The sequence below is a fragment of the Poecilia reticulata genome, chromosome 1 (genome assembly GCF_904066995.2).
Source record: "Poecilia reticulata chromosome 1, P_reticulata-male-v2, whole genome shotgun sequence".
Taxonomy (NCBI): Eukaryota; Metazoa; Chordata; class Actinopteri; order Cyprinodontiformes; family Poeciliidae; genus Poecilia; species Poecilia reticulata.
The window spans coordinates 29,838,714-29,856,924 of record NC_088830.1 but is presented as its reverse complement, the minus strand read 5'-3'; the positions used below and the strand labels follow the sequence as shown (position 1 = coordinate 29,856,924).

Sequence of the window (18,211 nt, the reverse complement as noted above, 5' to 3'; positions counted from 1 at the left end):
TGCAGTGCATATAAATAAACTGAATTGAATTGAAGCTAAAATGGAAGTAATTTTACTTTCTTTTCCTAGAAAATTACAAATGTCTGATTTAGTAATGTCGCATAATATATTGTTCATTTAACCTTTAATCATGGAATATTGTAAGTTTTTTAGGAATATTCAAGTTTTTTTATTGAAACTATGTGAAATTAGTGCAGAAATTCTGTCTTTTTGTGTGTGAATATTTACTCCTCTATTTCTTTCTTTTAACCATCGGCCCTCATTCACCTTTCCTCCAGAAAGTCCGGAGAACCACAAAGTAAGACAAATTTTAAAGATCATTAAAAAAGTAATGCAGCTTGAAAGAACAGTACATAAAATTTAAAGAGCATGTTATTACTGTAGGCCCACTTTAAGACACACATTTGTCTTAAACTCCTCCTGAACCTTTCAGCATTCTTCAAACTTAGCAGCTTTGAGATTTACAAACTGACAGGGAGAGTGTTGGCATGTTGTGCACGCTTTCTATTCAAACAATATCTGGTGTGAGACAAGTTAAGAGCAGGGATCCAGATAACTCTGTTAGAGTAAATGGCTCTTTTCCAACTGCTGTCACGTGAGCATCCTGCACACACAACCGAAAGAGCTTAGGCAGCGGTGGGAGGCTTCCTACAGTCCAATCCAGCGCAGAAAATCACCTTATTGGACGGCTGAGCTGCCGTTCAAGCAGAAACTGTCCTGGTGTCCTCAGACGACCTTTTATGCAGAGCCAGTTCAAAGCAGGATTGACACGAGTGCTATGAAAACCGCAGTTCAGCCAGACTGTAGAACCAAACGAGGCCATAACAAAGTTCAATATATCTAATATGAGCGTCGGCTTGAGTGGAAGGAGCTAAAAGCAGGGCCTGGTGTTATTATGAAGAGCAGACATGCCAAGCCACTGATGACATGTGAATAATAAGCTGGCACTGAACTTTCCAAATGTGCTCCGCATGGAGCCGATTATTGAGTGCAGCTGTTTTACATCAACAAACTTGCCTTTTGTTAAGTGGAGGAGACAGCGCAGAAGCGCATATGAATGAATAATGGAAAATATAGCAATAAAAATAAAGGTCCATATTATACTAGCTGGTCTTTCTAACCACGTTTAAAAATCAATTATACATTCAGGGTAATTATTGGTTTAATGTGATGTGGATACTTGAGCATGCAGACTGTAAAAGACATGGATTTGACCACAAACACTTTGGTTACTAAGCATGCCTTGATGCGATAACATTATCCTATGATCTATTATCAGTAGCTCTAGATTATGATCCGCAGCAGATGTACCCAGCTCTGACAAACTAATTTAGCTCAATAAATAGCATACCCAATTCAGAAACAACCATGGCAAAAAGAAAGTGCACCCCTTAAAGGGGACCTACTATGCTGCCTTGAGCAGGTTAGCACAATAGGTACAACACATGTTCATCATGTTTTTTACACAAAATTGTTCTTAAACATTTTATTCCGCTCAGTTCTGCCTATTTTGAGCTCCTTCCAGACTGAACTGCTTTCGTCTGTCATTTTAAATCCAAATAAGCTGCAGCTGGATGTTCCCCCCAACTCAATGTTTACACTCAGACGTGAAAATGGCTGCAAACAAATGTGCAATTATACAATCACACATCTTTGAAAAGCAAAAGTAGAGCCTCCTGCACAACCACTGTTTAGAATGAAGAACTATGTACCAACACTAACTGAAAAACCATTCAGAGAGAAAGAAGCCATTACCAAAAAAAACCAAAAAACAAACAAAAAAAGATATGATGATTGTTATGATTCATGTCCTGTCCATGCTGTGTTAAGCACTCATTCAGTTCACCTGCCACGCCTGATTGCTTACCTGTTCCACCTGGGCCTTGCCCTACTTAAACACCCCTCAGCCTCTGCTTCCCTGCCAGATTATCGACAGCCACGAGCCAGTAGAGATCCAGCGTTTCCTGCCAAGCCTTCTGTGTTTCTTCGACCCCTCCTTCTGACCACGGATTTACCCCTCCTGCCAAGCCCTTCACGGATCCCTTCTATTCTGGATTTCTGGACCCTGACCCAAGCTCTGCCTCACGACCACCGATTACTGCCTGCCCCTCTAAGCTAAGTCTGCTCTCTGTCCTCCTGTGTATGACCTCTGCCTGTTTTTCGACAAAGTCTCTGGGTGCTGCATCTCGGATCTCCCCGTGGAGACCTCCCTTGCCTCCACAGAAGCCTGTTCCTCTGGTTTCCTGCATCTCCCTGTCATCAGACCCTCTGTTCCTCTGCCCCACCCGTCCACTGCTCTACAGGTCAGTTAAGCTGAACATTTCTAAGATACCCCTCCTTTGTCCGTGCTTCACCAGTCTTCTCCCCTCTCTCCTCAGTGCTGTGTTTGATGACCTCTCCCTTAGCTGAAACCAGTATCTGAAAAAATAAACTTTGTTTTCCTTTTTTACTCCTGTGTGTGGTTGAATTTCCGGGTCCCCTCTGAGTACCCTTACAATGATAGTTTTCATCATATCTTGAGATATGGTGAAAACTATTTTAGGAAATTCACACAGGGGCAAAATCCTTCAATTGTGGTGACCTGCTTTGTGGTTTGATGATGGACAAAAGGGAAGATGCATGCAACCCTCAGTAAACCATCCCAACTGTGACATACAGGGTGGCAGCATCAGGATCTGTGGACCTGAGTTCCTTCGGATCTCAGTCCTATAATAAATGAGCTAAAAGCAAACAACAACAAAAAAACATTTATGCCAACCCTGTCAGGGGAATGGAACAAAACTCCAGAAAATAATTTTATTAGAATAATAATCAGAGCGTATGACCCAATTTATAAGGCAATTCTATGAAAAAATAAGGCAATAATGGGAAGCTATTAAATTTGAAAATAAGTAAAAATATAAAGCTTTAAAACATCATGTTTTATTATTCTGGAATTTAACAAACGGAAATAATTTTGGATAAAGGTAACTGACCTAAAGCAGGAGACATTTAATCCGATTTAATGTGAGGTTTTAGCTGCATTTGCTGAACAAACTTAAAAAGAGTGAATATTTGTCCCTTTGAGTGGGACTATATTTGGACGCTGAAAGGCCCAGGTGGCCAATAGATGCTCTAAACAGATGGTCTCAATTTAAATACAGCAGGAGAGTTCAGGTTCAGCTCTGCAATACGAAAGCTACCTAAAGCTAAGCTGCCTGCCATATATAAAAGTGAAACAAGTTTTCCCACAATCAGAGCATTTTATCTGATTTGTTGTCTGCAGAATGCTAACCAGCTCGGCGGTGAAGGACTGTGAGCCACTCAGTCACCTAATGAACTACAGCCGGCTGGAAAGTTGTGTCCCCTGGGGGCCACTGTGCCAAGAGAAATTAGGCATGGGTCTGGATTGCACCCCATCTGCAGATGCCTACTCTCTCTCCTTCCATATGCTTCACGCCAAGTCCGTGTTTTGGTCGCCTTTTAGAGGAAAAAGGAGGAGAAACAGGAAGATAGTTGGGAAAGAGGAGGAGCAGAACGTCTCCTCACGTCCTAACTTACACCTCTCACTGCTGACACATCACTTTCCATCCCTCTCCTTGTTACTTAGTCTCCCGGCTCCTCCTCCCTTTATCTCTCCGTCTGTGTCTGACTTTTTCTTTGTCCTTCCTCTCCCCCCCCCCTCGCTGTATCCGTTTCACCGTCCTCTATCTCCCTTCACTTTGCAAAATCCTTCTCGCACTATTTTCATCCTTTGCTTTGCTTCGCCTTTCCTCTGGTTTTTTTCCGCCTCAGCAGCAGCTGTGGAGAGGTCAAATGAGGTAACAGCTCACAAGTTGACATCACTACGCTGCACGCTTTGCTTTCGGAGTTTGCACGGCTGCAGTTATTTGGCTGAACCAAATGTGGTTTTAATACTATAATTACACAGATGGGAGCTCTGTTCAGGGCCTCACCTGACTAGCGCACCGTATCGTTCACATCTTCCATGAGCTATCTGCCTGGCAGCCTTGAAGCTGCAGCTACGGCATGTCTGATTTAATAACCACAGACACATAATCTGGTTTCAAGTCTCGGCAATGAAAATGTGTAAATATCATTAAATTAGGGCATGATTTCATTGAGAATTACTGCAATTCCTCCAGTGGTCAGGAGATCACCCAAAGCGCTGGCAGGAAACGCATTTCTCCCCTTCACACAAGCGCTGGGGTTTTCAATGTGTTTTGCATTCAAACACTCTTCTAAATGAGTTAGGCCAAGGCCTCAGGCAGCAGGCGCAACATGAAAAGCACATTATGACTGCGGCTGATATTTTTCCCAAGCTAAATATAACTTAAGAGCTGTTCCCTACTGATTTTCCCCCGTTTTTCATTATGCTGGTGTAAAACAGGTCACACTCCCAAAATTAAAAGCTTATATTTGGTTATTTTAGGAATAATTTGGGATTTTAAAAAAAAGCACGCTTTCTCCAGAACCTCTCTTAAAAAATCTGAACAACCTCTTAAATATTCACCTCATTAGTTTGAAGGGAAAGGACTGGCTCAGGGCTGTATGAGGCACTAAGCAGAGTTTTATTTGCAGGCCTGCAGATTAGGAAGTCGGGGAGTTGGGCCAAGTTTAGCAGCTGCTCACAAGCATTGGACAAAAGACTTAAAGGGTGATATAATAACAAATAACAAATGTAAACCCAGATCAGACAAAGGCTGCAGAGACAAATAAATTAACATTAAAATAGTGAGATAAGCAAAATCTGCTTATTACAACGGAGTATTAAGGCTACAGATAGAACGCTGAGCGACATGAAAACATTTTTGTTCCTGTTGCCAAAAGCTACCAAAATTCAATTTAGCGTAGTTTTAATACAATTTTATTTCTAGCTTATTTTTATTTTTTACTCTTCTTCTAATGAGGAAGCTGTTTTAGAGGTTTTTTTTATTTGTTTGTTTGTTTTTTAAGGTTTTTAATCTTTTGAAGTATTGAGCACCAGATAATTCTCATATTATATTTATATCTATATTTATTGTTGATGTAAAGTTTGCTGTTTGAAAAGAATCCTGACTTATGTCATTGCAACCAAATTTGCCTAATGGTATAAAAAAGTTAGTTAATTAATCGATTGATTAACGTGATAAAAATAACAAATAAAATAACGAGAATAAAGTCAAAATATGACAAAAATATTGTATTATTAAGACAATAGTCATAATATTACGACTTTAGTCTCGTAATATTTGACTAATTTATGACTTTATTCTCATAGAAGTTTATTCTCATAATTTTCTGATTTCAGTGTTTTATAAGTCATAATGTTGACTTTCCTTTAATTTTATAACTTTTATTTTATGAATTGGTTCTCCTCATTTTTGTACTTCATTCTTGTAATTTGATTTAATTTTAATTTAGTTTTTTATATTAGTATGGCTCAAATACTCGGTCATAGCTTTTACATCAGGCCAAAACAAGAGATTTTCCTATATGCTTCCTGTGGTGATGAAAGATTGGAAACTCCTGGAATTAAGGAGATAAATGTACAAACAAAACTGTCAAAATAATTTCTAATAAATTATCATTCAATTTCCCATATTCCTTAGAATTTCTACCAACAAGGTCTTCTTATTTATTTATTTTTTTATATATTTAGAGAGAATGTATGTTTTTCCATAGTTTTTGTCTTATTTTTCGAATCGTGACAGCTTATTGGAGCAGCTCTATTAGGTTCATTCTGATTTGTTATTTTCTAGACTTTTGATCATAATTTGATTGAAAAATGTTTTTAGAGCAAGTTTGGACAAATATTTACTCTGGTTTTGGATGCTGTACTGCTAAAAGGATTTTTACTCTTTCAGACATTTGTTATGGTACAATAAATTATGTTATATAATTTTGACCACCTTATTAACATCCCCAAGGCTCAGGTAATACCTGACCTACGACCCCAAATCCCAAAGGAGTTGAAACAGAAGCTTGATGGATGCAGAGCAAAACCAAAGAGCTGAGAGAGAAGGAAGCTCAAATCATCTTTAGCTCTCTAACCCAAACAAGAGATTTGAAGAGAAGCGGCAAAAGCAAATGAGGTAGATTAGCAGCGCTAGTACTTTTGAAGTGATCTCAATCAAAATATTCAAAATTACAACATCAATTTATCACAGTAGTATTGGTATTGCTTTCTGGTTATATTATTTTATTTTATTTTTGTTTTAAATTCTCTCAATGAATTAAAAGCCGAACAAAAAAAGACTCAATCCAGTGATGATACGTGTAAAGATGGAAATCAGGTTTACCTTCCACGGCTCTTTTGAAGAACACTTTGCAGCTTCCACACGTCACCACACCGTAGTGACACCCGGACGCTTCGTCTCCACAGACCAGGCACACTTTGGCCGTTGAGGAAGGTTGTCTGAGTGCTGAGCTGAAAGGGCACACAGAAAAATGTTTTTAGAGCATACTTTGACGAAGGATTTCATTAAAGACGTCAACCAATTCCTGACTGACTGTTGCCTTATTTTTACAATTCAATCGACAGCAGCAGCACGATGTGGCAGGCCATAAAGATGTCTCTTGACAGAGAGAGGAGGAGAGAGATCCTCTGATTTATAGCTCCACTGGGCTTACAGAGATGACGCTGACAGAATCATAGGGGAGATTATTTAAATTCAATAGGCAGTGAGACACAGAACAGGATGTCAGACCTAAACCAAACCACTTGTCACTTTTTTCAGAATGAAATCTGTGAATTACTGGAAAAAAATGTTGTGAAATGGACAAAAAATAAAGATTAAATATTATTACAGATCAAAGATTGCACGGCATTCTCTGTGATACAGCAGGACTGCTCTACTTTCTCATTCACAATCAATAGAGAGGTGACTGAACTGATGGATGTGTTGAATTATTTCCTGATCCATAGCAGTGCTTATTTTAAAAACATTTATCCATTTTCCTGACTGCATTTTTAACATCTGGGGAGGATTTCCTCCAAATAAGGCAAATGTCTCGATGATGATGGAGTGTCAAATATCAATGTTGCTGATTCTTGGAGCCTTTTTAATACTTTCATAAATGATTCATTTGATTCCTATGTTACTATGTTGCACAGTCTGTTAGAACAAGGGCTGAAAAAATCACCTGATTAATTGCGATCAACCGATTATGGAAATAATCGTCAACTAATTCAGTAATTGATGAATTGTTAGCTGGAGTATATATACTCACAAACATGCAAATTGTATTCAGAGCTGTGATAATTTCAAAACTGAACATAAAACATATACACATTTTACAAATAAGATGATTTTAAAGAAATCTCTGCATGTAAATATGTTCTACTGAGAATTCTTCAAGTGGCAAAGTTTAGGTCTCACACGGTTCAAATTCTATAAAAAAAATAAAATAAAATCTCTTACTAAGCACCGTTTGCTATGTCGTTTTTTTTTTTTTTTTGTCAGAATTTTTTTTAAAATTATAAGCTGCAAAAGTTCTATCTAAGGAAACCCAGCAGATTGCATCGAGTCATTGCCTTGTACCATTTACTCCTGGACGTAGCAACAATAGACATGCGCTTGCTTAGTGTTGTTGAGTCTCCAGTAATCCTTAATACTGAACGTGCATGTGGCGACAGTGGAGAGGAAAACCTCCCCTTTAACAGGAAGGAACCGCCATTAGAACCAGAACATGGCTCAATGAGAGCAGCCATCACAATCAACTGGGGGTTTGAAAAGACAGAACAAATGCACAAAGAGAAACAGATGAACTGATGCAGGTTTATTCCTGTTAATGGAAAGTAACAAGTTAAAAGAAGGAGAATAATTAGTTAAAGGTTGAGAGTGGCTGTGCTATGACTAACCATTAGCTTTAGCCTTCAAGAGGAACCTGAATTTGTGGAAAATGAAGATGTCTAAACCTGACAGCATTATGAGATGCTCTAATTCCTACAACACCTGTATGTGCTTCAGCTTTAAAGGTGCTTTTACAGATAACATCTCCAACCACGGCCACTAATGCACCCCTATATATTATTCTGTCTCACTTGTTCATCGCCCATTAGCTGGAGAGGACGTCAAACCATAATTTTCAAAAACAAATTCACAATTTTAATCATCTGACCATGGGACAGTGTTTTTCACTTGGCCTCAGTCCAACCGTAAAAAGCTCATAACCAGGGAAGGATTTTCTGGATCTTTTTCAGATATTAAAGCTTCAAGGTAACTTTGTGGCTGCAGTAATTAGCTGTGATCACAGGATATAGTCTTCAAAAGTGTTCCTGAAAGCAAGCAGTGATTTATAAAAACGATGACTGTTTTCTGAAGGTAGAAAAATATCTACTGGTGATTTAAAGCTTCATCCTCCTCATACAGAAATGTCTCTGGAAGCTCAAAATATTTTTATTGACATAATGTGCCAGAGAAGATAAAGTAAATATTTTTTGACATTTTGTTGCTTGATACATCCATGCATATTTCAGAAAACTCTCTCTATGGTCACGTACTGATTCAAGACAAGGTTTCAGATGAAGCAGTGCTCAGAGTAGATCAGTGTCCAGTAAATGTTTGGTTCTACGGCAATAGCTCATTTTGTCAGTCTCTTTCATATGGGACCTTCCTTCTTTATATCATTACTATGATGTGTATCTGCAAATTTCACCAGCACAAATTAAAATTTTAAGACCCTTTTAAGACCGTTATATATGAAATATAAGACCTGTATGCAAGCAGAAATATACAAAAGAAAATAACGTATTTTATAAAGTTGTGCCAAGCTTTTTGCAAAGAATGTACAGTTTGGGAACAGAAGTAAGGCGATGGCAAAGAAATATTTTCCAGCCAACAGCCGATAAATTTGCACTTACCAAAGATAGACATAAAAAACTATCAAGCTAGCTTGAAAAGGCACATTAACAGTTAGCAGTAGCCTCAACCGCCGCGTAACGAAGAAGCCTGACTGTGACTCAAACTTTTCTCTGACAGAGAAGTCCTGTAAGAAAAAAAATACATGTAATATAGGTAGCCTGAACAGTCAGACCATATAAAAATTCAAGACCTCTGAGTTATGTATTTGAAGCCAACTTACATATTTTCTATTGAATTTATGACATTTTAAGACTTTTTTAAGGATGCACAGACACCCTGTGTGACTTATGATTATAGGTCAGGGTCAAAATGCAAACGGGCTGGTAAATTAAGAACTTCCTTTTCTGTCTATACTCTTTTTTCGAGCAGATAGAGCAAGACAGACAGAGCACGCAAAGCCCTGATTCATCTCTTTATCACCTCCTCCATCCCACAATCAGCCATAAACAAGACAAGATCCTTCAACTCCTCTCTTGAGACAGAGTTTAACTCTTGAACGGGAGAGAGAAATTCACCTTTTGGCATTTGAGAACTTTGTAATCAGTAAATGAATCGTATACCAGCTCCTTTGCATTCAACACAAAACACGCAAAAAGTAATGGCTTTATGACAGCCATGTGACCACATCAGCTCCCGACAGTCCAGTAGACTCCCTTCAATTGGGGATCGAAATTGCAACAAATTGCAACATCTGTTAAAATTTCGTGGTTTGTTTTCACATTGCCCCATGTCAAACTGGTGCTGCAACAAAGAAGTACTGAAGAAAACAACACAAAAACCTCACTGAGTGCAAATTCCTTCTTCATGAAATGTAAACAACAATGAAGTGGCGTGGGATTTCTCTTTTGTCATAGGCAAAAGACCACAAATCATTACTCCTGGTAGCGTTTGACATGCGTGTTTGTTTTGGTTGAATTTACCCAGAATACCCTGAGCTATTGTCCACTTACTACTTTTGGATCATTTTCCAGTCCACTTGGCGTTCATGTGTATTTGAACCGTGCCAGTGTTCACTTCAACCAAACCAACATCTAGGTTTGTAGGCAGACTGGAGTTTGCTTTTTTTGGTCATGTATTTGCTCTGCGGGAGGAGAACCCAGGTCATGTATTTGCTCTGCGGGAGGAGAACCCAGGTCATGTATTTGCTCTGTGGGAGGAGAACCCAGGTCATGTATTTGCTCTGCGGGAGGAGAACCCAGGTCATGTATTTGCTCTGTGGGAGGAGAACCCAGGTCATGTATTTGCTCTGCGGGAGGAGAACCCAGGCATGCACAGGGAGAACATGCAAACTCCATGCAGAAAAACCCCGGACTTTGAACCCAGGACCTTCGGAACAGTGCTACCAACTTCACAACTGTGCAGTTGTGGAAAACTGCACAGTTGTGCTACACACTGCAGCTTTAAGAGCTCTGTGTATTAATAGTTTGTTGTAACTATAAAGTTATAGATTATTCTTAGGTAAAGCATTTCCCATCAAGCTGACACACAAAACACACAAACATGTGGATGGGTACAAGGAGAGAACACTTTGTATCAAAACATCAAAAGTGGCCTCAGCTTCTCCCTCTTTTCTGTGCTAATTACCTCTCTTCCATCCCAATCAATAGCATGCAAGGTGATTGTCTGGTTAAAATTCTCCGTACAGCCTCCATCAAACCAGCTGCTCGGCTCTCTCTGCCCATCCTCTCTCTGTCTCTGCTCCCTGCATGCACATTTCCTCCAGGGGACGAGCTGGAAAGGTGTACCGCAGCAGCACACTCAGATACAATCACGACCACTGATCTAATTCCCTCTTGTCCGTCTACACACACATTCAATTTGTTAGGACGCTTAGAGGAGTCTCTGGTGAGTGTTTGTCTGGCTTGATCTTTCTGGCACGGGGCCTCGTGGTTTCACCTGAGGTGAGTGTTTGTGTGTGCAAATTCAGCCCATGTCAAGATGTGTTTTTCAGCATGTTAATGCACTGGATCCTTCTCTGTACGTTGGCCTTCTCACATCAACACAAAGTGGTGTTAGGAAGGAGACAACACAAGCCAAGAGAAGCAGTCCTGGAAAGATTTCCAGCCAACAACAACAAGAGCAGCAAAAAACGAGATCTGTTTCAAAGTCTGCCTACCATATTAAGTCTCTGCTCAACTCCTTTAATAGTGTCGCGCATTAAAACCTCATTGCATGCCGCATGCCTGTTTCCTGGTCAACCAGCAAGGTGACTTCCCCTCCCTCAGAGAAGTATATAGGTCATTCACTTTCTGCTTATGAAACCGGAGCAGACAGGCCAGGCTGCAGTGACTGTGCACCAGGAACAGCTGCCGAAAAGCAACCAAACTAAAGTGAGCAAACAGTCACAAAGTCTTTTTACAAAATGAAAACCTCACACTACAGAAAGAGGTGGAACAAGATCTCAAAATATTAAAAAGTCACCATATTTCTCATAAAGGTGGTAAAGCACTGTCTAAACTGGTACCACTTTGTCTTGGGAACCCCAACGCTGGCTAACGGTTCGTCGCTAACAAAGCTAAAATTAGCATCAGAGCCTCCTGTCGACATTAAAACTGAAGATCTTTACTGAAAAGTTTTTTTTAATGCTCTCTAAAATACATTTTTGGATTATAAAATCTTTTCTTTACTTGTGAACCCCGAAGACATAAAAATATTGATAAAATTTAATCTTTTACAATTGCACCCAATCAACTGGATATATCATACCTTTTTTTTATTTGTTTCGTTAATTTAAAAAAGTCTGGTACATTAGCAGTGTTGTGCTAGACTTTTGAACTCTGTACAAATTAATATGAGGCCACTAATGGTTCACTGAACCAAAAAAAAACAACAATTAAGAAAAAGATCGAAGAGCATAAGTGAACTACATCATATTACATCGCTCTAACAAGCTCTTTACATCCAGTGGTAATCGACTCAAAGATGTTAGCTACACATTTCTGCTTTCAGAAAATGTATATAAAAGCCCAAGAGTTTAAAGTTCTGAATCTAGAGGAATCATTGGGCTGAGTTTGAAAATCAGGACACCTATACTTTTTATACCTTTAAAAAAAGTTTTAAGCATACAACATCAAATTAAAAAGAGATTTTCAAAGGGAAAACATGAATAAAAGCGAAATTTTTAAATAGTTTCAATGTTTCCTAAATGAGTCCCAATTACAAATTCTTGTTAAAAAGTGACTTATTTGAAGAAAGCCAGCAAATCAAAATAAAGCTTCAAAGGGCATAATTATGAGGTCTCTGCATCACAGAGCCTCTCTGAGGAAGAAAACGAAACAAAAACATTTATATTTAGATTTCATTTTGTCTGAGAATAATTTAGGTAAAATTTGCTTAGAAATAACTGATGTTTTAAAATTATGCTGTACAAGTTCCATTGAGAAGTATAAGACATAAGCTTGAAAATCAAAACTGAGATTTTACCTGGAACTGTTTGTTTTGGTCAGATGAGATTTTAAAAAATGTTTTATTCCAATGACGTAGAACATTATAGCAGCATCACCTTCCCACACATTTCAAAATATACCAGTGGGAATTGATCACTCATTAATTTAGACCCTTACACATCGTGTACACCACCACAGCTACAGAATCAGCACAACTGTTACTAAAATACTGCAGAAGTGACCAAATAAGAACATTATTTAATGTCAATCCAGACAAAGCTTTATGCACAGGTAAAGATGAAGAAACCCAGCATCACACTAACACCGAGTGCTTCAAACTGAAAGTGAAACTCACAGCTTGACCTACTTTTTCATTACTTATGTAAACTATGTAAGCTATGACCAATTGGACCTATCAATGGGGCATTGAAATTGTATTCAAAGACAGGCCAAATACAAAACAAAATGTAAAGGAGGTAGTGTCATCATGGCAAAAGTAACATATCCAATCCTGATGCAGTGAAAGACCAATTTGATCCCAATATCCATGTGATAATTAGAACAAAAGTGCATTAAAACTCAAATACTTCAAATGTTGCATGACTTGACATTCCACAACATGCTCTTCCTTTATATCTCCATAATAAGTTTTAAATATGGCAGCATCTCATGCATGTATCAGACATGAAAGAGCATGTAAGGGTGTTTAATCTACATAAGACAAACCCTGGAATTACAAAAGGACTTGGATTAAAACGACCATTTACCGTTTATGCTGTGATTCGATCTCAATCCGACACGTCTACTAGATGTACTCTGCAAGCGTCAGCTAAGCTCCTTCCAGTATCCAGGTTTGCATTGCTAATAAACAATGCATTGCTGCTAATAAACAATGCATTGCTTATTGAATACATTGCTGCATTAGCAGTGTAAACAAGTTAATAAACAATGGTGATTTTTGTAAGGAATAAATATATATATATATATATATATATATATATATATATATATATATATATATATATATATATATATATATATATATATATATATATATATATATATGCCAAATGATTTTCAGAAGAAAATCATTTGGCATGTTACGGAGTGAAGCTTCTTCAAACAAAACGGAGGCTCGTATGTCTTTCACTGAACCTTTCTGTTCAGTTCTTTATTGAAGAGCGAAAACGGCGACAGCTGATAACGGCAACAGCTGTTCGTATATATATATATATATATATATATATATATATATATATATATATATATATATATATATATATATATATATATACTTTCTTCTGAAAATCATTTGGCATGTGTCTTGGAAAACCTTCCCTGAAATAGTACTCAGAAACACATTTATGATGTGATTAAATTCGTTTTCTACTGGCTTGAAACGCAGCATCTGCTTCCTGTATTTACATCTGGTTCTCCTGCTGCAGACACATCTGTCTGAGAAGAACCCAAACCTCCGAAAAATGTTACAGGTTAACAAAATAATCAATTAATTTGTACCAAAGTAAACAAACTACAGATTTGAACACACCCAAAGGAGCTTTTGACTAAACTTATTGACAGCAGGTGTCCCAATAACTGTGACCCCAGTGATATTGTGAAAAACAATAACGACGTAAAATTGGATTTTTGTTCTCTTACTGAATAAATGTTCTCAAATTAAAAGTTGATCTTCTTCAAAGTTACTGCTGCTTCCATAAAAGATTAATTTATGTTACAGTTTTGTACACATATTTAGGAGTGGTGAAAATAAATGTAAGATATATTTTTGCTGCAGCAAGTATTTGTTGAAACAGTTCCATACTAAACTTTTAGCAAAATTTTGTTAATCAAATTTATTACATGTACATTTCAGAAAAAAAGTGGGTTTTTTCCGTGCTTTGCATCATAAAAACACAAGAATAGGAAGTCATAAAGGAGAAACCAGTGACATTATTAGAGATTATTAGAGAGCACTATCTGTACACAAAGTTACAGAGGACTGGTGACTACCTCCAATTCATTTCAATTCAAAAATACTTTATTAATCCCAACATAATTGCTGTTGTAAATTCATTCAAATTTTTTGAAAGAGTTGACTGTGGGCAACTGTGGGCAAGATGACTGTGGGCAAGAAGGCTCTCCTGTACGTAGAGGTTAGTACTACAGCGGATCCATAGACGCCTCTGACTGAAAGCATTTATGACTGATGGAGAGAATGGTCAGAATGGTTGTTCTTCATTTTTGAGGAATCCTTTATGACACAATCTCCATCCATCCATCCATCCATCCATCCATCCATCCATCCATCCATCCATCCATCCATCCATCCATCCATCCATCCATCCATCCATCCATCCATCCATCCATCCATTTTCTTACACCCTTGTCCCTCAGTGGGGTCGGGAGGGGTGCTGGTGCCTATCTCCAGCCTACGTACCGGGTGAGAGGCAGGGTCACCCTGGACAGGTCAACACAATCTCCCCCAGATGAAAAATTAGTCCATGCATTTGTGTACTTTAGGGCTAGACGACTGCTGTCAGGGAGGCCACAAAATGCAGCTAAAACCCTTTAGCTGATCGAAAATGCTGCAGTAATCATGCTGAAGTTTCTATTTTTCATATTTTAGCTTCCCTTCATTGTTTCCCTGTTAAATCCAGAGTAGAATTTGAGATTTTTCATCTCATATATACATCCTTTAACAATCAGCTCCACCATACATCAGAGATCTGATTGTTCCTAAAAGAAACTTCAATGTCAGACTGCAGGTTTACTGGCGGCTCCTAGAATTTCTAAAAGTGGAATCCTTTAGTTATAAAGATGCTCTTTGGTGGAACCAGCTCCCTGTTTTAGTCCAGGAGGAAAACGCCCTGTTCACTTTTAAGACGAGGTTTAGGCTATCCAGGGCTATTTCTGTAGTTATGCTGCTACAGATTAAGGCTACTGGAGGACAAACTGACCACTTCTCACTTTCTTTTTCTACTACTCTAAAATTAGCTTTCATTTCTGTTATTTCAACTATTAACTTTTTGTTTTCTCTCAGTTTCTTCTCTCCATTGAAGCTACACCTGGATAGGTGTAGCTTTAGCTGTGATACCTTCCAAGAGGAGAGCATTGGCTAACATAATGCTGCCATCAACTAATTGTTCTCCCTCTCCTGCTTTAACTTTTTACTTTTATGAACATTGAAAATAATCCTACATCAGTTAATCTGTTTCTTTTTGTGTATCTGCTCTGTTTTCTCAGACCTCCAGTTGGTCATGGCAGATGGCTGCTTGTACTGAGCCAGGTTCTGGTTCTGCTGTAAGTTTCTTCTTGTTAAAGCAACGTTTTTCCTATCTACTGTCGCCACATGCATGCTCTGTATAAGGGATTGGTGTAAAGAACTTTCATTCTTGGCTAGATAAGTTGCTGTCTGATGATTAATATATTTTGATGGTCAGTTTTGTTTGCAGAAACTTATCCAATTTATTTATGATTTCATCTGTGAGTGTTTCTTTTATTTCTGATTTATTTATTGCTTTTGATTGTCACGTTTTTATTTAGGATATTTCAAGTCTCTTCCAGTTCCACTGTTAAATGTTCTGTACAAACTTAAAGTTTATTGGTTGTTGAGTAGGAGATCTTGCAATATTATGCCCTTTTCACTATGTTACTTAAAAATGATCTCAAATTGACAATGTCATCATTTATCACAATAATTACTGGGACAGTTTATCATCCAGCAATATTTGTTACTGACAGGCTTTCCTTGGAATGAAACATTTTAAACCAATTTTATTATTCTACTTTTTTTTTATCACTTGTGAATTGGTGCTATATACATAAATTGAATTTAATTGGGGAAAATATACAAACTCCATAAGGAGTTTGTATATTTCCGGCTGGGATTCAAACCTTCAGATTGTCTTGCTGCTCCACAGTGAAACCCACGAAATATCTACCAGGTAATATTCTGCACTCAGTTGTGGCCAGTTCAATGCACAAAGTGTTTGACGTCTTTTTTTCTGGACTGCTCTCCTCTGTTTCTGGGTACGGTCTAAGACTCATTCACTGAGACTAACTACACAGATCAAAGAGGCCTCCGTCTTTGCTCCTGTTGCTTTTTTCTCTCTCTCTCTCTCTTCACACAGAAAACCCCAGGGCAGCAGTTTCATTGTTTTCAGTGTCCTTTCATCTTTAGAGATAACACACAAAAGCTAACAACTGATTTAGTTACTGTTTATTTCCCATGAGGGTGCAGATGAGTACACACACGGCTGTTTATATTCACCCAAATTTACAAGCAGCTGTTTTAATCTCCCCACTCTTTTACACCAGCTTTTACTGCTTATCCGCTTAGGGGAAATATGATTGAATTATCAAAAGATAAAAGGAAATTTGTGAGGACGAAAAACTTTGGACAGATGTTTGGGCTTAAACTGCTCTCATGTCTTTCTAGAAGCAATTCAGATGTCACACTGGGGGCATTCTTTAAATGGCTGAAATGTCTGCGCTGTCTTGCAGCAGCGGAGGGAAAGCAAGAAGCAAAACAGAGCAAAAAAGATCATCATTAAAACAACACTGGTTAAAAAAATGAAAGCTGTTAAATGTATTCATGTTTTATTGCAGCAGCTGAAATATCCAACATTGAATTGAGTCCATTGAATCAGAACAAGACAACTATTTTACTTTTATAATGCAGGTAAGTGTGCTGTAACTTTTTGTACACCTTCTGCTAATACCTCTGACCAACAAATAAGCACTTAGTATTCTCTTTTAACATTTTTCACAATATAAAGAGAAAAACGCTTTTCTTTCTATTATCTTTTTATGAAGCCTTTCTGTGCTAATTTATCCATAAGTTTTTATTTAGCTTGTTGAAACTCCCTATTTTTTAGTTTTCAAGCAGAGCACACCTGATTATTTTATTAGAGAAACAGGCCCACAGCATCACAGATCCACTACCGGACACTTCTGCTACAAAACAAAAGCACCAATATTTACATTTGTGATGGTAAGACAGCAAAAACAAAAATATGTATTCCTTTGCTTTATTCACAAAAATCTGGTTTATACAACCTGCAGTGCAGTTCTCTGAAGAATTGATGGCATTTGGAGACTTTTCATTTTTCGCTTTGACTGTAGATGTGGAAAGCTTTGATTAAGATGACAATCTGAGATCTCTCAGAGCAAAAGTGTCCAGTTTCACCGCCAGGCACATAGTTTTGCTTCTCAAAAATCAAGACAAAATATGTCTGCATAATAAAAGCAATTAAAGCAAAAGTGAACCTATTTTATAAATGGTTTGCATTTGCTTTAATTGCTTTGTCCCTTTTTTCCTGATAAGCAGACCAAACCAGTAAGGAAATGTTTTAATTGACCATGTGTTTATTATTTTTGTTTTCTGAAAACAAGCATTAAATGTTATTGCAGCTTTGTGTTGCAGATACGTTTATTAATATTAAATGTTTTCATATCGTCTATCATTAAAATGACATTTGTTGTCAATTTAAATGTAGAATCTGTTTTATATTTTTGTTCATATGTCAGTGATTTAATTATCCCAAACAGGTAAAATAAAAATGCTTATAGTATTTTTTTCTGCAGACATTTCCAGATTTAAAACCATCAAAAGACAGCTGCCTTAGAGTTGAATGTGAAGTTTTTTTTCTTTCCTATTTTGAATAATGGCTAAATAGGTCATATTTGTTGCCAAAAGTCCTGGATGACTAAATAAAGGTTCCTGGAAACTCTGATGAACTTAATAGAAGTTAAGAATGAAATAATGAAATGCTTCAACTCAACAACATTTAATTTTTAGGGCTCGCTAATGAGTGCTAATAAGTGTGTTGCTGGTAATGTTGTTGTTACTTAATGAGTTCTTATTGCACACTGAATAAATGTACCCAAAATAAAGGGTAGACTTTCCTAATTTTTTTCAGTGTGAGTAAATGTAGCTGCAGCTAAAGATTAATTCGCTTTAAGGGTTGCTGAGGAGCAGGGAGGTCGCTGAATTTATTA

General features: G+C 37.6%; 1 protein-coding gene across 1 annotated transcript in view; it reads right to left on the bottom strand.

Moving 5' to 3' along the window:
* The window catches only part of nr3c2 (nuclear receptor subfamily 3, group C, member 2), a 102,465-nt gene that overhangs the window by 38,992 nt on the left and 45,262 nt on the right, over nt 1-18,211 (bottom strand). Inside the window, exon 3 of the mRNA XM_008420339.3 lies at nt 6,261-6,388. Within this exon, the coding sequence (XP_008418561.1) occupies nt 6,261-6,388 (128 nt within the window). The remainder of the gene's footprint in view (nt 1-6,260; nt 6,389-18,211) is intronic.